The sequence below is a fragment of the Halyomorpha halys genome, unplaced genomic scaffold, assembly GCF_000696795.3.
Source record: "Halyomorpha halys isolate HHAL.00 unplaced genomic scaffold, Hhal_1.1 Scaffold269.1, whole genome shotgun sequence".
Classification (NCBI taxonomy): Eukaryota; Metazoa; Arthropoda; class Insecta; order Hemiptera; family Pentatomidae; genus Halyomorpha; species Halyomorpha halys.
Window position 1 is genome coordinate 1,623,764 of NW_027112099.1, and position 22,142 is coordinate 1,645,905.

Consider the following 22,142-nt stretch of genomic DNA (forward strand, 5'->3'; position numbering starts at 1 on the left):
TATTTACTTTAAGCAAGTTACAATCAATGGAGTATGGTTTCCTACTCTATTCGCTTATATGAGGCCACACATAGCATATAAAAGTTAAAGGATGGATATAAACTTTCAAGACGAGATAAGTATTCTCATCTAGTAACACTTGTGAGAGTAAAGTATTGTTTCAGGAATCAAATATTTTAATTGTTAAAAATATTTAAAATAATATGAATATATTAGTTTTAAATATTCAATTATCCATAAAAAATTGTGAGGATACTCAAAGATATGCATAATCCCGACAAAATTCATAGCAATAGAAGATCATAGATCATAAAGCCTGAAGATGTATGAGAAGCACTTTTCTTAATTAAAGAAACAAAACATAATCGCACCCATCAGATGTATCTGGCAGATGACCTCTTTTCCTAACTGTTACATGTCCTCTTAATTTTTTTATTAGTTAACCAATTTCTGAACCTTGCTTTAAATATTATATTTACTTTTCCTGCTTACAGTCTATGCTACAAGGTCACAGTTCCCTTAGTGGTGTTTACAGTATTCAGTGATTAAAAAATTGTTAACTTCTAGAATTGGTTGGGAACTTATTTATTCATGGACCCAAAACATACTATGAATTATATTTTTAGAATATTTACCAATTTCCTTACCAAATTTTTCTATTCCAAACAAATTATTATTTGGCAGTTATGGAGTGGTATGAAGAGCTCCAACGAAAAGGAATGATTATCAATACCAACAAAAGTTGGAATAAAGAAGGATGATATCCACATATACTATAATGGAGATGAATTCGAAGTGGTGACAGACTTCACATACCTGGGTACAGTTATAGACAGATCTGGAAAGGTAGACACAGAAATATATAATAGGATTAGCAAGGTAAAGTCAGTCTACTACCAGATATGTAACACTGTCGAAGGGAAGAGAGAAGTGGGCAGGGATGTCAAGCTGCACATCTTCAAAACAGTGATATACCCCTACTTAACAGACCGACAGGAGAGCAGAATCACTGCTGCCGAAATGAAATTTTTGCGAAGGAGGGTTGGAAAAACAAAGAGGGACCGAGTTCACAAGGATGAAAGGATTTGTCAGGAGTTGGAGATAGCCCCACTGAAAGATATCCTGGAAGCTCGACCGCTGAAGTGGTTCGGCCATGTTATCAGGATGGACGACCACAGAGATCCTTTAAAGACGATGGACTATGTCCCAGATGGCAGAAGACTTAGGATATCATATCTTGACTACATTGAGCGACTCTGTAGGGCGAGGGGAAAGGACATTCAACAGGCGAGAAATAGGGAAGAGTGGAATTCCTGGCTGAATACTCCTCTAAGCTGAGAAGCACTAAGGAGGGAAGCAAAAGAAGAAGAATATGTACTTATTTACCAATTTCCTTTCAAAATTTGTCTATGCCATACAAATTATTATTCTATATTTGTGGCATATTTATACAGAATGTATCATCAACAAATAAGGAGCTTAGGCTCCATCATAAAATTTACAGGTAGGAAGTGGAAGCCAAATAATCAAATGTCAGGATGTGAAAATAAGAAATATTCTGCAGATTTATACTAAATTAGTAGTTTTCACAACTCTTTCCTTTAGCACATACTTATAAATACACAATATTTTAATATTAATACTTAAAGAGCGAGTTTCTTTAACATAAAAAATGTTTAGGATAGTTTTTTGTTAACACCCCAAGGGTTACTTTCAATTTTGTACTCATACGGTGATAGGCAGTTTGATTCAAAGGACAAAATGGCAAAGTACACTGTGAATGGTCTTAAGATTACCAAAAAGAATGAATTAATTTCCATAACTAATTAAATTACACATTACTTATTACATTAAGTCAGCCTAGCTAATATTGTGTCTAAAAGTAAAGAACTAATCAACAATAATTTGGAAGTATAAATAATAAAAATTGGTTTAAAAATAGTTGATTTAATTTGAATTTCTTTCTGTTATGATACAGACTTATATACATATATTTACAGAAAAATATGAACATTGATTCAACTCATTAGCCTTTACAATAATAAATGTTCTAGATATTTTTCAAATTCTTCTTCCCGAGATGTTTCTTCAATATCTTCAAGAGGAGCTTTCCAGATCTCTTCCCCTTCACCACTATCTTTTGATTCATCAGTTTTTTTCTGAACATTTTCAAGAGCTATTACTTCAGGAATATTTTCTATTGGTGGCGATAATATTTTATCGTTAGTCGATTTAGATTTTCTTTTAGGTCGTTTGATTTCAGTTTTTTTATGAGCATAATTGAGTTTTTTTGAACAGGAAGAACATAACCCTAAAAATAAAAAATAAAAATTATTAAGCAAAGATAAAGTTACAATAACAGATAAAACCTGGGAATCATGCTGTAAAATTGTACCTATACATTTTTTTTCAACTCTCAGATTGATACTAAATTTGAAACCGCTTTACTCTGAGTAAAAATGGAAGAGAGAGGAAACAACAGTTTTAATAAAGATGAAGTAAGAACTACTTGATTGCAAATTTTGGTTAGTCACGAGTGGACCTTAACTTTGATTATGATCTACATTCCTTGAATAAAACAATATTTAATTTATGTATTATTAAACACTTGGCTTCATCCCTAATAAAAAAAAAGATCCTGTAGATTCATATATCACAGTCAACCTTCATTTAACATTTTTAATAAGGTATTACAAATAAAATTAATAATTTCATTCCAAAACTAATTTTTTTTATCTTAAATCTAACATCTAACAATAAGTTATTAATACATTACTTAGTTTTACAAGAGCATTTTTTCTTTCTCCATCTTCTTTGTAAGCAAAGTTTACTTCCCATGTTCGAAGACTTTCATTCATGGAACAGGCTTTGTTTCCACACGTAAACTGACCCTTTCCAGTAACTAATTCCTGTTCCGTTTGCCATCTCATAGCAAACTGAAAAAACATAATAGGTAATAATATATGTCAAAAGGAACAATAAATAACTAAAGCTTTTTTTTTGTCTTATTATAATTAATCTAATATTCTAATTCTTAAACACACCAGGAACTAATTATTTTCGTTAGAAAAATCAACAAAATAAAATTACCTAGGTGGTAAGGAAAGTAAATAGTTTTGCTAATTTAACTTACAGGTTCTTCATTTCATACCACCCAACAAATGAAAATTTCAATATGCAACTCGACCAATCTTCAGTTTTCAGGTAGGTTCAATGCTTATTTCTCATTTTAAAGAATATTTAATTAGTTTTAAGTTAACATTGCTGGTGATCTGATAATATCTCTTAATGTTTCATTAAGTCAGTGTGCTAGAAGAAAAAAATGTTACCATGTCTGCAAATCAACAAGCCAAAATCGGGTTGCACTGTATACCAGAACTCTGAAACTCCTCAATAAATTGAGAAATTTTTGGGCTTTATCAAAAACAAAAAGCTAAAAAATATTTCACAGAAGTTTGTAAAAATAGTAAAGAAAAGAAGGAAGTCATTTTCCATGGTTAAAATGACAAAAGTTCCAGAAAATGAAAACTAATTATTTAAAATGAGAAAAACAAAAAGAAAGTTCCTTTGAGAGCAAGGAGAGGGGACAAGCAGTTTTTAAAAAATAAGCATGTGAGGAAAAATAAGTGAAAGTAGTAGGTAAATTTGATGATGTAACAGCACACAAGTATCACTACAAATAGTGGTAGGGCATGTACTGACTTATATAGTTGTGAGTTGTAACCCACCCTATTTTATTAACGGTGTGAATACCTGGATCACAGCTGTTGACCCACTCAAATGGAACATATAAGCACCACACCCTGGATCCATTTCAGTTAAGGTCTGGCATAAATATGACTTCATGTCATATTTTCATGATAAAATGACTTCATGTCATCACGATATAATTGATAACAATAGTCAACCAGATTTTATTTTACACCTATTTGCATGTATGTAAGTAAATACCCACCTAACAAATCAAGGTACTAACTAGTTTACAACTATCAAGTAGTTAGTACCTTTGATAAAAATGTTTTCTAAGTACCAACTCGTTATTCCCTGGAAATTAATGCTATTGGATTGAGAATATCAGGATGAGATCATACATATTCTATCGAATCTGAATTTCAATTAATTTTCAACTTAAAATTACATCTTAGAACTATTACTTAACTCTAGTGTGAGGCTGGGTTCAGCTTTCTCGGCTCAGGCAGTCCCCGGCTTCAGTTGTCCTTTGCTGCTCTTTTGACTGTACTATCTCGATGTCTTCCCAAGAACGCTTCCTCCTTTTTTTCTCCCTGATGGAATTTTAATGCTCCCCATTACTTTTCTTCCAGCCATTCCATTGGCTAATCATGTTTTGGAGGCTGAACTTAAGGCTCTACCCCTACACCTCGAGCAGCTTTCTTTTGGCATCCAAATATTTTATGTCCTGCTTATCTTTATGGCTGGTCATGATGTAGGTCAAGCCACCCATCTAGGCCCTGTTTCATAATAAAGGACAAACTAATACTATTAGTCTTGTCGATTTAACTTAATACAATGACACTTCCTTGTACAATAGTAACTTTTACTTTAGTACTTTTTAACTCCTGTAATATCACTATAAATAGTCCTCATTATGAAAAAAAAAGTATTAGTGTAATTAACACGTTGTTTCTATACTTGTATTTTGTACTAATACTATTAGCTTTCATTATGAAACAGGGCCCAGGTGTATTACCAGTTCAGTAGTGCTTTATTGGCCCTTAATACTCCTGGCCCCCTAGTGCAAGCCGACCTGTTTTAACTACTATTTATGAGCCAGCAAACGCCAATAATGAATACCCAGAATCTCTTACTATATTAATATTTAATTAAATTTAACTTTTTCCTCAATCCAGTAATATCAATAAAAAGCACCCATAACTGAAAAATTCAGATTTTCGTGAAGAAATGAGGTCATAAAATGTGCTTTTGACCTGATAATTATTTTCAAAAATTTAACTTTAAAGGAAGTTGACCATATTTTTTCCATATTAACAGATGGAAATCTTTGGAGACAGGTCTGACAAATCAGGTGGGTGTGAAAATACTTCGTAACACAGCTTGTTTAGTTTCTTCACAGTCTGTCTTGAAACATGAGGTCTGATGTTGTTATGTAAGAATATAGGTCCCTTACAATTAACTAATACAGGTTGTTTTTTTAACAAGTTTTTGAAGTATTATGTCAATATCACAACAGTACATTGCAGATGTGATGGTTTCACCTCTAGGTAAAAAGAAGAAATAAATTATTCTTGCCATAGACTAACACATATAAACAAATTTTTTTTTTTTGGATGGAAATTTGTTTTTTGCACATGACTGGTCTTTTAATAATACTTAAGCACATACCTGACCGATGTCTGTTGTCAAATACAATCCACTTTTCATCGTGATTATCCTTTTGAGAAAAACCTCATTTTTTTTTTCCCTACTAAGTAATGAAATGCATGTCTCGTAACACTTTAGATACTGCCACTCATTAACTTCATGAAATTCCTATAGTTCTACCTACCTATTTTATCTATGTTCTTTAAATAAACTCTCAAAACGATCTCATTTGCTGGAGATCTTCCTCTCGGTTGGTTACCTAAATCTGTGACACCAGCCAAACATTTTTCAAACTACCAGCGAATGGTCCATTCATTTCAACACCCTTTGCCGAACGCCATGGTAATGTTTTTTGCTGATTGAGCTGCCGAATGCCCAAGTTTAAACTAATAAAAAAAAAACACGAAAATCGCATGTCTCCTTAGTCATATTAGATGGAAATAGAAGAAATATTACATAGAAAATACTAAACAATATGCCATAAATTGGAATGATAGTAAATATTATTAAAAAAAAGAAAGAAAAACATGTTGAAAATCAGCTCTTATCACCTTTCTTTATGCGAAGTCATGTCATTAATTCTTGTTCTCGGGAAAAATTATTTCTTCAAATGATTCAATATCAAAATACCTTCACATTTAGATTTAAAATAAGGTACAATAGCTCTTTATTACAATGGATTTTTTTACAATTGAAGCACATTCTTATCAACCATTTTAATGGTCATGTATCAAAAATCATCTCAGAACAATTATTGTGATGGATTTGTAAGAAATTTATCTCAAAACTTATTTTTACACAATTAGATTATTTAAATAGACAAATATCCATGGATCGCTTTTAATGAAAAGTGATTATAAAATATTCAATAATAAAAAGAAACAATGTAAGCGGCAATTGAAAAACTAATAAACATAAACATTATAAAATATAAGGTAGGTATGATGCTAATTTAGAAAATATACTTTATACTATACCTTATTTTCTTTATATTTACTCATGTCAGTAATGCAGAACTCTTTAAACAATTTATCATAATACTTTTTAGCAAGACGTTCTTCCCATGTTGATGGAATATCATCATCATCCCATAAAAATTTATGATTTTCTCTAATAATATCAATATCTCTTTTATCTTTAGAACTAGAAAACAGTAAGAATGTTTTAAGAAAAAAAAAATAAGAAGCCCAAAAAGAATATCATAAAAAGTTGAAAAACTTACTTGTCTCTTCTGAGAAGTGCAGTATTTCCTTTTCTATTTAAAACATAGGTATTAATTAAATGTTTATGAAGTTCATACGGATTCCAAGATAAATAGTTTGAACGAGGAAAAGAATATCTTGACATATCCATAGTAAATTGTAATTTGGACAAGATTAATGATGAAATTATTAATCATTAAATCGAAATTACATCTGAATTAACGATTAATTGTTTATTGTACATTAGCTGGGGTTTGATCCTTCATATTTACTAGCAAATTACACCGCAACAATCATTTTAAAATCATTAGTAGTAAGAAAAATACCAAAACCAATACACCAACAGCACATTAAAATTATTATTTACTACTGTCAATACATGCGGAATATCGTTCGAAGATTAATAATTCACTTCAATTTACATTGACGTAGAAGGCCTGAGTAACAACTACATTAAAGTATTTGATTAATTTAGTTTTCTATATTGAATAATTTTTCAATAATGCAGCACAAAATCTAAAGGATTAAGTTAACAATATATAAGAATCTCCCCATGCGCCACACTTAATTATCTCGTGGTAATGAAGTGACCGGATATATTTGTGTGCTAACATTGAAGGAGAGTCGATGGAATAGTTTGCAGTCGTATGGAAATAAATGGTTGTAACATGGTGATTTTGAGATGCGATTTTAAGAGGTCTAAAACAGTATTCTGTCTTAACTATGTTGATTCGAGTATAACATAAGAACCTAGAACGGGACTTGAAGGAGATAATCAGGGCTGCAGTCGAGAAGAAATAAAAAATATTTCTTAACTAAGTATATATTTCCAACGTTTCGACCCACAATGTAGGTCTTCATCAGAGCTGGTGTGATGAGTGGAGATATAAACAATGGATGCTTCAGTCCCTTGTTTACATATATACTGTAATGGTCCCACTTTAAAGAGATATGTGATTACGCTCACAAGACGCTCTGGAATCAGAAAATTTCATTCCTAATGAATATTTCATATATCAAAATATTTCATTCCCTTCTAAATGAAAAGTGTCTTAACAGTCAATCTTCTTCTTAATCAGTGAAGGTAAGCAGGAGCCTGCGCTGACACATGGAATTCTATATTGGTGAAGTTCTCTGGGCCATATTTATGGAGGTCCCTAAGGAAAAAAGTTATGTATAACAACTTTACATTCACATCTTGAAGCTGAAGACTGAAGAATCTTAATGAGGTCGAGTGGTGCAGTTGAGCGCTCCAGGAACAAGGTGTAGCGACACGCTACCTGCTGGTCTAAGACTGTAACTATTACAGCCACTGAAACCGCTATGGCCTGGCATGATGCAACCTACCAGCTAACACGGGAACTACTAATGGCGACCAGCAAACGCCGTATTAATATTTATACTATTCATTGTAAATACCTTAATTGTAACATGTAACAACTGTATAAGACATTATAAATGTATCATTTGAATTGATAAGGATTCCAATAGAATCTGAATATCCACTGAAAACTTCTCACACGTAGTACTTCTCAATGGCGTTTAAAAGCCCATAGACTGGAATAGTAATTAGTAGGACGAAGTTAACTTCCAGCATGACCCTGCGTCTGGCTACCCCCCCGGCTTGCATTCCTTCTTCGTATCTACAGTAATAGTACCCTATAGGACAAGGTTACAATCCTTTGAGAACTTACTGCAGGCACCCGTAAGTCTCATCCTATTTATTCACCACCTAATCAACTATCTTACCTATTTTGCACCGGCATTGCCAAGGCCTTCTGGTCAAGAGTACCTAATATTATCAATTAGAGTCAGATCTTACACAGTCAACTCGACAATGGGAACTCGAAGTATAGTACGTCTAAAATAAGTTTGCTACTGTGCACCCTTCTCCCTCCACCCACAGACAAATTATTACCCACTTAGATCTACCTTACATATTTTCTTATTTTATTATATATTACATATTATATTTACATATACCTTCTTATTACGTGCTCGATCCGTGGAAGAAAAATTCAGGATTAGATTTCTGTGAATTAGTTTCAAGATAGAATATTAGTTCTAGGATATTTCTTTCCATGTTACCAAGCACTTTTGTAAGTTTTATTATATGGTATCGATCCACCTTCCCATCAATATAAACTGAGGATTGGTTAAAGTCAGCTTGTGTCCACGATGTCCAAAGTGTTGGATAATTTATTTGTGGATCTGTGGCAACACTATCTCTACCACGTTTCATGTATAACCTTACACATTGTATATACGAGTTAGTCTCTTCTATTTTCCCGTTCCGTGTTGTTACTGTGTTCAATAAATATTGTCATAACTCCATGACCTGTGTTATCTTTTGCCCTAAACTATAGAATCTTAGAGTCAACAGGTTATGGGGCCAGTGACCGTAAATTCGTGAGTTTCGTTCAAATTATTATTTTTCGTTTCGTGAATCCGCCATGTCTCAGCACCTGTCGCTGCCAGTTGAACGTCTATAGGGACGAGAAAATTTTGAGACGTGGAAATTCACAGTGTAGGCCTATCTAGAAGATTTGGAGCTGTGGGAATGTATAGCAACAAAAACGGATCCCGACAAGAAGAAAAACACGAAATGTCGTTCCAAGTTAATCTTATTTGTTGAACCGGTGAATTATGTTCACATTCAAAATACGACTACCGCCAAACAAGCATGGGAAAACCTATCGAAAGCTTTTCAGGACGATGGATTGACAAGACGAGTTGGACTTCTCCGTATTCTTATAACTAAAAAACTAGAAGACTGTAGTTCGGTAGAAGAATATGTGAACCGGATAATTACAACCGCGCATAAGTTAACGTCAGTTGGTCTTACAGTGAGTGATGAATGGGTTGGAACAATTCTTCTTGCCGGATTACCAAGCCGCTTTGAACCCATAATTATGGGCATTAAGAGTTCGGGCACGGCAGTAACCGCCGATTCGGTTAAAACAAAACTAATGCAAGTCCTTTCCATTGTAAAATCAAGCTTAGAAAATAATAATTTTGACAATTCAAATTCCGCTTTGTACGGTCATAGTTCCAAAGGAGATTCTGTCCAGTGTAAGGGAACTCAGAAATTCAAGAAATATGAGCAAGGTTAAGGCTATAAAAAGTCTTTTAAAGGTCCTCGCTGTTTTCAGTGTAACGGTTACGGACACATTGTCAAGTGTCCTTCAGCCGGAACTGGTAAGAGGAGTGGAAACAATCCGAACAAGGGTGCAGATACGACGCTGTTTGCAGCATTTTCTACACGATCCTCTGATAATTCTGAGTTTTTTTCTAGACAGTGGTGCGTTTTGTCACCTCTGTGGAAGTCCTGAAATGTTGACAAATTCGAGAAAGGCTGAAAAAATATCTATGACTGCCGCTAACAGTGAGAGAATGACGTCAGATACCTTCGGCGATATTTCATTACAGTGACGATTTCAGGTAATAATTCCATAAAAATAAATGTAAACAATGTATATTATGTTCCAGAACTAGAGGTCAACTTGCTATCAGTGAGACAAATTGTCAGTAAAGGACATTGCGTGGTGTTTAATAGCAAGGGAGCAAAAATATTCAATAGCCAGAGACAACTAATTGCCTCTGCCAGTTTGGTAAATAATTTATTTAAATTAGACGTTCCTGCTAGTTCTACGTTTGCATTGTCAACTAAATGTGAGATGAAACTGTGGCATCAGCGCATGGCGCATTTGAACTACAACATTCTTTGTAAGTTGGGTACTATTTCTAATGCTTTCAACATTTCTAGTGAAAAATGTAACATTGACAGTAATATTTGCACGTTGGGAAAAAGCCACCGTTTACCTTTTCCCAAGAGCGATTCCACTACCGATCGCGGTTTACAATTAGTGCCCTCAGACCTCGTAGGACCGATGGAGGTAAACAGTTTAGCAGGTTCCAGATATTTGTTGGCATTTTTAGATTACTTCAGTTACAAGTCATTGGTCTATTTCTTGAAATCAAGTCACCGATTATTTCAAAATTTTCAAATCATTTGTTGAAAATCAGTCTGACAGCAAAATTAAAATTCTACGTACTGACAATGGAGGCGAGTACTGCAATAAAAAGTGAATTTTTGAAGTCGTCGGATATTGTACATCAGACCTCCTGTCCTTGCTCGCCACAGCAAAATGGAAAGGCTGAGCACCTTAACCGTTCTCTGTTAGATCGTGCAAGATGTCTACTGATAGAGTCAGGACTTCCAACCATTTTTGGGCGGAAGCTGTAAACTGTGCTGCTTATCTTTTGAACAGATCGCCGTGCAAGTCTGTTGTTTCAACTCCAGTACAAGTGTGGACAGCTAAGAAACCTGTTCTTCAACATCTTCGAATTTTTGGCTGTAAGACATATGCTCATATTTCTACACCGAAGCAAACTAAACTCAGCCCCAGATCTACGCCTTGCATATTTGTAAGTAAATATGTGTATAAGACACAAAGGAGTACAGGTTGTATGACCCTCAGAAGAAAATTACCTTCGTATCAAGAGATGTAATATTCTCCGAAAATCAGTGGGGCAGTTCATTACTAGAAAACATTTCCGAAAGTACCAATAAAAACTTCTATGTGTTTTCTAACGAATCCAATTTGGAAGAGGAAATGGTTGTGGAAAATTCGAATTCTGGCTTCGACGACATAACAGCCATCGTCTAATGATGATTCTTCGGAGAGAGACATACAGTCTGTCAGTGGTCGTCACAACACTGTATCAAGCATTGAATATTCCTCCACATCTACAGCAACCAGCTTCAACCAAGATGATGACCCGGACATTGTTCCACCAACGACCATTCTGACATCAACACGACAACCAACATCGACCAGACCTGAGAGAAACAGACGGCCATCAGCTGCACTGGACGATTTTGTAACTTATTCAGCTCTCTCAACTGGGTCCGAGCTGTCAGATCCGATGTCCTATGATGATGCATTACTTCGTCAGGATAATCAGTTGTGGGTTGATGCTATGGAGCGTGAACAAAGGCGCTTGATGTGGACAAGTTCAGTGAATGTATTAAGTGCCAAAGAATCCGGCAATAGGGAGGGTGTTGGATAATTTATTTGTGGATCTGTGGCAATACTGTCTCGACCACGTTTCATGTATAATCTTACACATTGTATATACAAGTTAGTCCCTTCTATTGTTCCGTTCCGTGTTGTTACTGTGTTCAATAAATATTGTCATAACTCCATGACCTGTTATCTTTTGCCCTAAACTATAGAATCTTAGATTCAACACAAAGGCTGGTTTTTCCCGGTTAATAATGTTTTCTTCCGCTTGCCCTATCCTATCATTGACGTAGTCAGAGAGCAGGTTCCATTCGGAGTAATGGTAACGTCTGCCTTCTTTATTTATTTGATGATAAATTTCCACCAACAAACAAACTCCTCAATTACGGGTTGAGAAGTAATGTCGAAAGGCTGGCTCCCTTCATCCATCCTGAACGGTGGTAATGTCAGAGACTGACCCTGCTGACTGTATCCTATCTCTGTATTATCCTTACCGAGATTTGTACTACCAATCTATTTAGTTATAATATTTAAATGCTATAACTTAATTCACTTTGATCTAACTACTGCATTTAGCTAAATAAAAGTAAAAACATAACTGGGCAACTAACAAAATTCTTCTCCTATCAGGAACTACTGATATGTACCGTAGTATTTTCAAGTGATGGTGGTGACAATGACTAAAGACCTTTCGGGATTGAGGTATTTAATTTTGGAATCTTTACAGTTTGCTGTGATATTGCCCATCGACATGGCTTACTTCTCTTCAGAAGAGGTCACCAATCCTCTTTGGGTCATGTTTTGGCGCCAATTTGGATTATAACCTTCCATTCTGTTTATTTATTTTTATAATAATTAAGTTGTCAAAAAGATGTGTTGGAGAAAGTTAATATCATATTTCATTGTGAATTGATTCTTATAGTTGCTCATTATTTATCTTAACTCAAAAATGCGTCCCCCAAAACTTGTATCAACAAGTTTTGGGGAAAAAATCGAGGTAATTTCGGCTTTGGTTACACAGTTATTGGCAGTATTTATTTATCATTAATTATGTGCTATATTCTAGGATTATGAAGTTAAGAATCTTCTTGGAAAAGGTGGTTTTGCCAGTGTTTACAGAGCTAGGTGCATGAAAACTTCAATGGAAGTTGCCATTAAAATGGTATGTTATAATTATATGATTTTATGATTATATCTGTTATAAAAGTGATAAGTGAAGAAAAATGTGTTTGCTTTTTTTAATTAAATTAATTCCTTGTTGGCTACAGTTTCGAGTGTTTAATGTTAAAAAAATAACCAAGAATTTGCTAATGGCCTTTTGTTCTTTCCGAACGCAGCTAAGGTACGCTCTTAGTTATTTCTTTAATAATTATTTTTGTAAATTTTAAAATGAGTTGAAAGAGGTGCTTAAAAAGTTTTTCATTATATCAACCTTATACATGTAGTAGTTCCTTTGATAAAAGAAATCAAAGACCACCTGTTGATAATAGATTTTTTATTCCTATGACAGTTGCCATATTAATTTAATAGATTTTTAAGAGATATGATTTCTTTAATTCTCTGGGAACCAAAATTACCAAGTCTATTAGTAATTGACTACATTTTAACAAAATTTGTAATGAACTTATTAAATTTTTTTTTTAATTTTCTACAAATAAAATTAAAATTGTTTTTCTCTCTGCTAATGATTAACACATTTAAATTATTTATGTTTCCAAAGGCTTTTTGCATGATGTTATCGATGCCAATACCTCTCATTTTTACAGATTGATAAGAAATTGATGGCTTCTAATGGTATGGTTAATAGAGTTAGACAAGAAGTGGCTATTCATTCACGTCTTAAACATCCTTCCATTTTGGAGCTTTACACATTTTTTGAAGACCTTGACTATGTATATCTTGTATTAGAGTTGGCAGTTAATGGTGAATTACAACGATATATCAAGAATAATCCTGTCATAATATCTGAAGATGAAGGTATGATTTTTCATTGTCCTCAATTTGTATTTTTTATATTAAATTGTTTTTATTTGTTGAATGTATTTTGCAAGTGCTCCAGTGAGCCTGAAGGTGTGCAATGTAAGCCAAATGTTGGAATTCAGTAAATAGTTTTGATTATTTGTTTGAAGTTAATCTTGACCAACATAAAAACCATTTTCTCCTTGATTATTGTTATTAGTTAAAAACCGTTAAAACCAGCAATTTTTTTTATCGATAATTGTTTGAACAGTGTTATTAGGAGAGATAATTACTGTTTTAATGGCTGTTAACATTTTGTTTCGATAAGATCAACAGTTTACCTATGGATTACTTTAGTAACAATAAAATCTAGATGTCTCATAAAACTGGTAAGAAGATCTTGTTGAAAAGAAAGAAAAATCTTATTATTGGTATTAACTAAATATTTTATAATATAATATTTTATCTGTAAAGATATTTAAATTACTAATTGAATTTATGCAATAATAAAATGTACGAATCATTGTCATTATAAAAAGAATTAATAGATGTGACATTCATGAAGATTCACATTATTTTAGTCATCCTCGATTTCTTACAAATTAACTTATTATTGGTTCAGGTGAACCATTTTTTCTGAGTAAGCAAAATTCAAATAATTATCATTGCTTAGTTCCAAAAGGATCCAAGAAGCCTGGTTATTCAGATAAATGAAACAGTAATAAGCTAAAGGCTTGCAACTTGATTATTGATAATTAAACAATGATCTAAGATGGATATATTAATGTTATTACTATTGACATATGTCATTATCACTATATTATTTTACTTCTGCAATCATTAAACTACTAAACATTCTCGACTGAATCATTTGATTAATTAGTTTATAATTTTCTTTTACATTCTATTTTGAGTTCTTATAATTTTCTATTCAAGACAATTTTTCAGCTCAACAGCTTTTACTTATGGCACTATTCATAGTGATTGTCCATGATTATAAGTTTTGTATACCTATTCTTGAAAGTGGAAAACTCATTTTAAAATAATATAATATAGAGGTATGAGTTATATGTTATTACTTTAATAATGTAAATTATTATTATTTTAGTGGCACATATACTGTCTCAAGTTGTTGTGGGGCTGTTGTATCTACATTCTCACAGTATTATACACCGAGATATGTCCTTGGCTAACTTACTTCTAACAAAGGATATGCAGATTGTAAGTGGTTTATCTTTTATGAAAGATTATGAATGAGAGCTTTTATTAACTAGTGCATTATTAATATGATATGAAATGAATTTGAAATTATTATTAAACTGAGTAATTAATTAATGTTGTAGAAAATTGCTGATTTTGGTCTGGCTACACAATTATCTCGACCTGATGAAAAACACATGACCATGTGTGGCACCCCAAATTATATTTCACCTGAGGTAAATGTTATTTCAAATAGTATTACATCAAATTTCATGATTGCTTATTGCAATGGCAGGTGTCATGATATTTAGCTTCTTGTTTATGATTTCTTTTGGGCCAGAGTAGCCTCGGATTTACACTACATTGTTGGTATGAGGCCTCAATGACTCTGTTACGATCCTTCAACATTTTCTTTTTCTTTATTAAATAAATCAAAAATTCGTATCCATTTTGGTCTCAACACTTTTATTTTTCACCGGTCCAACGTTTCGGCCATTCTAGCCATCCTCAAGGACATCTTCAATACAATTTCTTCCTTACATTAATTTAAAGTTTCTTTTGCAGGCTATTCTGCCCAGGTCATTTTTTTATTATAAGTTAAAAGCCTATTTTTTAAAATTTTAAATCTAATATTTAATTTTTCTTATATATGATTATCCACAATTAATATACTACCATATAACAAACCATTTATCTATCTATAAATGTGAGCAAAAAATTTAAAAATTATTTATTCGTGCCACGAATAAATAATTTTTTTTTCATTTTCTGTCCACCCCCCCCCCTCACCCGACCATTTTCTCCACTTATTAATTTACGATCAACTATCTACACCTCATTTTGACTATTTATGATGAATTTGAATGTGTTTATACATAGACATTTGATTTCCTTGGTTAGGGGTATCAACAAGATAACCAGTCAAAAATGCTGAACAATTAAGTGAATAACTATCACTGCTTGTAATTTCATTCTCAATGGTTGGAATCTCTTTTTTCTTTTAACCAAGTAGTTAGGCCTAATTACTATGAATGATAAGAATGGATCAACATCAATAATGGTTTACATTTATTAAAATGTGTATTTAGATAACGTCTTTTAAATTATTAATAATTTTTGTTTCTCTCAGGAAGATATTCATTCATGGTTTCACTTGAGATATAACTAATGATTACCTCGATAATTAATATAAACATGATAATTTACCAATAATGATTATTATTCACAGGTAGCTACAAGGAGCAGCCATGGACTGGAAGCTGATGTTTGGGGATTGGGTTGCATGCTTTATACATTACTTGTTGGGAAACCCCCTTTTGACACAGATGCTGTGAAGAGCACTCTTACCAAAGTTGTCATGGCAGACTATGAGGTATTAAATAAAGCATTTGATCAAATATTTACAGTAAAACATTTATTAAGCTAGCTAAAAATATAAACTACCTTCTTTTTGGGCTATTGACATGCAAACATTTGTTTATATTTATGTGGTAAGAACACCTGTAGTTAAATTTTAAGTGTTTTGGAACTTTTTCTGGTCCAAATATAATGTAAATCTCTAAAAGATAACATATTATTGTTTTGTTTTTTTCCTACGCCACAGGAAGTGGGCTATTACGCCATTTTCCCTCTTGCAGCCCAATACAATTTTACTCTTCCTCTTAGTTGGTCCGCATCACGCTCAACATCCTCCAGACCAACACACGCCAAAAGATAGTCCCCATCCATGTCTCCCATGTTGCATAGAGGACATTTCGGGGAATCTACGATGCCAATTCGATGGAGATGTTTTTGGAGCAAATCATGTCCTGTTACTAGCCGAAAACTGGCCACTCTCTCAGCTCTGCTAAGATTGCCGGGGATTCGTTTATCCTTATCCAGTAGGCTCTACCACTTCTTTCCTTCTGCTTGAACTTTGTGTCTAGCACTTTTCCTGTCGTTACAGTAAGAGCTTATAAGTGATTTCACTGTTCTGTAGGAAAGTGGTAGAACAAGCTGGTTCTCTGCACAACCAAGTTTAGCCAACTTGTCAGCTTGCTCACTAACATCTATGCCAACATGGCCTGGTATCCACTGCAGAGCTATAGCCCTTCCTCTTTTCTTTATGATAGCAGCCATGTTTCTGCACTTTTCTTCCGTGGGTGACTCTGCGCCACCTGGTGTTGTTAATTTTTGTATTACGGTATTATTTGTATTGTTCTGTAAAAAGGGTGAATCCAAATATTTTTAGAAGTGCATATGTTTTACTTTATCTTATATGGAAAATTCTTTTTGGGCTGAAAAAGTATTTGTTAAATTTTGTGTTGTTATAACCTTTTAAGAGGGAGTTCATCGATTTTATTTTACATAGTTAACTGATTAGTATCAATAACTACTCCAGTAAACAAGTGAAAGTCCAACAATTCCCAATTTTTTGAATTCACCCTGTTTACTGAACACTGACAGTATGTCTGAACAATATGTTTTTGTATGTGGCATATTAATAATTAAAATGTGAAATGTGAAAATTTTTAGTATACATATTTATATACCAAGTTATGTGAACGAGTATAAATATTTATGTGGTAAATATTATATAATCTATATTTTTAATAATATATGTATTTTGAGGTTCAGTCAGTAACAACTAAATTGTGGCGACATTTCACAATTTTATTGTTCTCATAGTTAAGGGCATTGAAAAAATCTTTTTATTTATTTTTTCTAAATGAATTTTCTTAAATAATTATTAAACACAAAAATGTACAGAGTACAAATTAATATTAATGAATTGGGAACAGGAATATATTGAAATACTTTGCAAAGGTGAATCAATTGATTAAATTTACCTAGGAACAGAAACGAGCAGGATGGAAAGGTAGACCAAGAAATATCCAATAGAATAAAGAAAACTAATTCAATATACTGCCACCTCTGCAATACAGTTATAGGGAAGAGGGAGGTAGAGAAGAATATTAAAGTACATATCTTCTGGCTGTATACCTACCTACCCTCCTTTGCAAAAGTGAAAGCTGGACACCACTAGATAAGTACCTAAGCAGAGTTACTGCTATGGAAATCTTTGGTGAGTGGTAGGCCGAACTAGGAGGGTTGCATACGGAAGGACAAGAGAGGATGTTGAAACTGTCTCTATAAAGGATACCATTGTAAAGAGACAACTCAGATGGCTTGGACATCTCTATTGGATGAGTGAAGACAGGGACCCAAGAAAGTATTTTTGAGGAAAACGCTCTATAGGTAGATCCAAATTACAATGGAAAGACTACATCTCCAAAGTAGGAGAGAGAAGAGGAAAAATCTGGATGCCATGAGGGTGCTGACTCAGGATCGAGAGGCTTAGTTTGCCTGGACAGAGGCACCTCCATGCAGAAAGGCACTAAGGAGGAAGAGAATGAAGAAGAATAAAAATATTACTTGGAATAGTTTTATGACTGAATGTTCTACATAATTGTTATAACTGTTGAGACAAACTTGTACAAGGTTTGTCGTAGAACCCGATTAGAGTGGACGGAATTTACTTGTTTATTACTAACTGGGCCTCAATATACTCAAAACATACAGTCAAGAAAAAATCAACAATATATATCTCTTCTTGGAAGATTGCTGATTGACTGTGTGTATTAATAAATGGAATATGGTCCAGGTCCAGTAAAATTAAACTCAAATAGTACAAAATATTACTATTTGAGTTTAATTTGACCGCATCTGGACCATATTCCATTTATATTTCTTCTTCTATCGGCATAATAGGTGCATGAAGCTGCCTTTGACCTGTTCAACAGATATCAACCATCTTTCTCTGCCACCTGAATGGGTAACAGAAATCTGTTTTTTGTTGAAGTTGTTGACCCACTCCAACCCACCTTGCACTACTTTGGTCTACCATCTGGATGCACACTCTCCGATTTCTTCTTGTACAGCCTACTCTCCATTCTATCCTTGCTCATCTTCATGGTCTAGTCATTTCAGCCTTTGAATTTTAATGAGGGAAGATGTGCTAATTTCTTTGTGGATCCGAAATAGTTTGCTGTTCTTCCTTGTTTTCCAAAGACCAAAGACCATCGTGTACAGGTCAAAAGATCCTCCTCAGAATCACTCTTTCAAACTTGTTTTAACAGGTTGATACTTTTATTTTTAAGGGTTCTTGTTTCTCACCCGTATGTGACTACTGGTTTTATTAGAGTTTTATGCAGCATGAACTAGATCTTAAGACTCACAAGATTACTTTTAATGAGCCTTGAGATTGAGAAATAGGCTTTATTTCCTGCAGAAATTCTCCTAACCTCTTCCTCATTCAGCGAAATTTTTATAATTGGGTCAAGATACTGAGAGTTCTTAACCGTTTCAAAAACATAATGCCATATTTCATATTGAGTATGTATAGATATTTGAGGTGTAAATGTTTATCATATCTTTGTTTTTTCTAAATATTTTTTTCCAGGTTCCTTCAAGAATAAGTGTTGAAGCCAAAGATTTAATTGATAAATTGCTCAAAAAAAATCCTAGGGAACGTATGCAGTTAGGTGAAATTTTAGAACATCCCTTTATGACAAAAAATAAAACTAGGAAACATCAATTGAAAAAAGTAAGTAAAAATTATTTCTAGATATGTATTAATATGTTTACACTTTGACTGTAACATTTTATTTTTTTAATGAATTTACCTAGTTTTGTTAATAACTTGTGAAATGAAAAATTGTTAATTTGTTTTTGTAATGTGAAAAATAAAATGAAGAATAAAATTATTTGTTCTAGGGTGTAAATTTTATTGAGTTAGTGAGGTATAAAAAAACCCAACACAATGATTGTGTTAAGAAAAATGAATCTAGGGTTTTAAAATTAAAGGGCTATAAAAAAGTTAATACCATTGTTTACCTTTTATCATTTTTTTTTTATCATAGTAAAGATTTACAATTAAATTTATTTAATTTTTTTTTGTTTATATTTTAATAATAGTTCTTTGAACATAGTTACAGACATGTTAGTGTCTCATCTTTTTATTGTATATATTTAACAACCTTATATTAGTCTTTTTAATATGTTGTAAGGCTGCTTGAACTTTTTTTCTGCTTAATATATCTAATTTAACTGCATCTGAAACCTATTGATGATTTTATTATTATATGAATGAATGAATTAAAAGTTGGGGTACTATAGCTGTTAAATCTCACATGTATCTAAGTTATGTTTGTGAAATGCATAATAAAACCAGTTATAATCATGATAATGGTTTCATACCCAAATAAGTAGGATTGAAAGCAACCTAAAATAATAAGTAATAAATTCTATGCATAATTGGAGGGACTTATAATTAAAGTATGAGGAGGGGAACAAAATGGAAAAAGCTGCTTGGTTGGAGAAAAAGTAAACAGAAAAAATTAATAATTGTCACATATCAGTATGATGATAATATTTTTTTCTTTCTTATTCTTGATTTGGTTCTAAATGTTGTTTCAATCATATGATTTTCTTTTAGATTGAAGGATTATCAATGGACAGTGGAATGGGAACGATGAGCACAAATAATACTGGAATTAGAAGTCATTCTTCTCGATCTAGGTTGTATTTAAATATTTTGAATTAATTTAATAAATTAAACTAATTTCTTTGTAGTTAATAGGAATAAATTAGTTCAACTTTACTATGTTTCTTAATTAAGAAAAGCAACTTATAAATATGATTTGTTTTACTGATATATATTTTTAATTTTTATGAATTATTTATTAAATTAATAGACCAAAAACTAGGGGTTATTTAAAAAAAAAATTAAGGACGAAGTGCTAATTCTTAACTGAGGGTTGAACAGCTGAGATTAATGAAAATAATAATAGTAAAAATGTCCGCTTGTTTTCATTTGCCATATTGAAATGCTTTATGCAAAGAGGAGACTGGTGCCGTTGACAGAAAATATTATTAATTTTTAAATTTAATTTTCCAAAATCAAAAACTTTAATTTTCCAATTTTTGTTTTTGGAATAATCAATCAACAAAATTTAAAACACTTATCATTAAAAACAGGCCATGGGTGAGTACTTGTCAAAGATGTCAAGGTGATGTGGTCACCATTCATGTATAACTGCCAGGTTTTTCCTTAACTCTTTGAAGGTTTAGGTACACCCATTAGAGAGGCTGGTGTTATGCCACTGAAGAATCATTAGATCGCAGAATCCTTATCTGATAGAACAAAATATAAATTTTCTTTCTTAAATATAAATATAAAAATTCTACAAACTGTTATTAGTTTGTATTGGCAAGTGCACACTACTCAAAGACCACAGTCCATAAAGTAAAAAAAAAATTTTTTTTTACCTACATATATATATATATATATATATAAGTTAAGTATTGGCGAAAGCAAAATGTCAAAAAAGAGAAGAAGGAATAAGATCTAACACGCTTGAACTGCTGTAAAATACTAACTTTATTGTATTCGGTACATCTCTTATATACATTTGATCAGCTGATCCCATCAGTCAGCTGACATCGAAATAACAGCTGACTCATACCGTAACTCCCCCCCACCAGTTTACGAACAATCCTCGTAAACTAATACTATATAACATAATAGCATAGAAAACAAAAACAATAAAGAAAAAATATTTACAATAAAAACAAATCCTATGTACATATCATTGAAAAAACTCACAAGTTCCCTTAATACGCTAATACATTTAAACTTAATAATAGAACAAGTTAGAATGAAAAAGAAATTATTTACAAAAAACAAAAACATAGCATGAAAGAGACAATATTTACAAAAATCAATAACAATCTTAAAACAAAACAATAAATAGAATAAGTAACTAAATTTTCTGTAATACAATCTAGTAAGAGAACATTTCAGTTTTTATATTGTCATTGCTGGAAGTTTTAATTCTTCAATATGGACAGTTCTCCTCTTTTTGGGTTCTCTGATACTTTCTATTGTAACAATATTGTGTTCCCTTATAATAATGACCCTGAAAGGACCCTCGTATTGCTGTATCTCTTTACCCCTGTTAGATCCCAACTTCTTATATATGATCGTCCCGATTTTGATTGCTCCCATCCTATCTGTGACCTTTTAATTCTCCCGAGTTACCCTCCTGGATTTTTCCTTTTCCACTCTTCTCTGGGCCTTTTCCCATAACTTTCTTCGAGCAACATGGTGGTTGTGTATTTCTTCTTCGTTTGCTGCCGTGCCGTTATAGTCCCGCTGGTGTCCTCGAAGCCCAAAGAGGACCTCAAATGGTGAAAACCCCATAAGTGTATGTACAGAATGATTGTATGCCACAATCACCCTAAGCATTGCCACGTCCTGTTCCAGTCCCTGGTCAACCTGATATAGTCGAAGATGGTCACTCAATGTTCCATGAAGCCGCTCTATGCCTCCTCTACTCTTAGGGTGCCGTGGTGTGTTGAGATGCCATATTAC

General features: G+C 32.9%; 3 protein-coding genes across 3 annotated transcripts in view; 2 read left to right on the forward strand and 1 right to left on the reverse strand.

The window, feature by feature from the left end:
- The first annotated feature begins 1,020 nt into the window (after positions 1 to 1,020).
- On the forward strand, positions 1,021 to 1,338 carry LOC136796421 (uncharacterized). The gene has a single exon (XM_067050112.1). It carries the CDS (start codon positions 1,021 to 1,023, stop codon positions 1,336 to 1,338), a length of 318 nt encoding a protein of 105 aa, XP_066906213.1.
- Positions 1,339 to 1,931: 593 nt separating this feature from the next.
- LOC106680605 (protein FRA10AC1 homolog) lies at positions 1,932 to 6,940 on the reverse strand. The gene is made up of 4 exons (XM_014420431.3): positions 6,563 to 6,940; positions 6,318 to 6,483; positions 2,777 to 2,936; positions 1,932 to 2,311 (listed from the first exon to the last, which is right to left on the reverse strand). Exons 1-4 carry the CDS (start codon positions 6,691 to 6,693, stop codon positions 2,034 to 2,036), a joined length of 735 nt encoding a protein of 244 aa, XP_014275917.1. The 5' UTR covers positions 6,694 to 6,940; the 3' UTR covers positions 1,932 to 2,033.
- Positions 6,941 to 12,385: 5,445 nt separating this feature from the next.
- SAK (Sak kinase) overlaps positions 12,386 to 22,142 on the forward strand; it is a 22,263-nt gene continuing 12,506 nt past the window's right edge. The window contains exons 1-8 of the mRNA XM_014420433.3: positions 12,386 to 12,566; positions 12,636 to 12,731; positions 13,336 to 13,546; positions 14,637 to 14,749; positions 14,872 to 14,964; positions 15,957 to 16,100; positions 19,170 to 19,313; positions 20,205 to 20,287. Coding sequence (XP_014275919.1) covers positions 12,519 to 12,566; positions 12,636 to 12,731; positions 13,336 to 13,546; positions 14,637 to 14,749; positions 14,872 to 14,964; positions 15,957 to 16,100; positions 19,170 to 19,313; positions 20,205 to 20,287 — 932 coding nt within the window. The 5' untranslated portion in view covers positions 12,386 to 12,518. The remainder of the gene's footprint in view (positions 12,567 to 12,635; positions 12,732 to 13,335; positions 13,547 to 14,636; positions 14,750 to 14,871; positions 14,965 to 15,956; positions 16,101 to 19,169; positions 19,314 to 20,204; positions 20,288 to 22,142) is intronic.

Excerpts from the sequence above, each read along its gene's own strand:
- LOC106680605 (XM_014420431.3), bottom strand. The coding sequence starts at position 6,693 with ATGGATATGTCAAGATATTCTTTTCCTCGTTCAAACTATTTATCTTGG. Across the intron at positions 6,484-6,562 it reads GCACTTCTCAGAAGAGACAA|TTCTAAAGATAAAAGAGATA; the intron begins GTAAGTTTTTCA and ends ACTGTTTTCTAG. Across the intron at positions 2,937-6,317 it reads GTAAATATAAAGAAAATAAG|TTTGCTATGAGATGGCAAAC; the intron begins GTATAGTATAAA and ends ATGTTTTTTCAG.
- LOC136796421 (XM_067050112.1), top strand. The coding sequence starts at position 1,021 with ATGAAATTTTTGCGAAGGAGGGTTGGAAAAACAAAGAGGGACCGAGTT.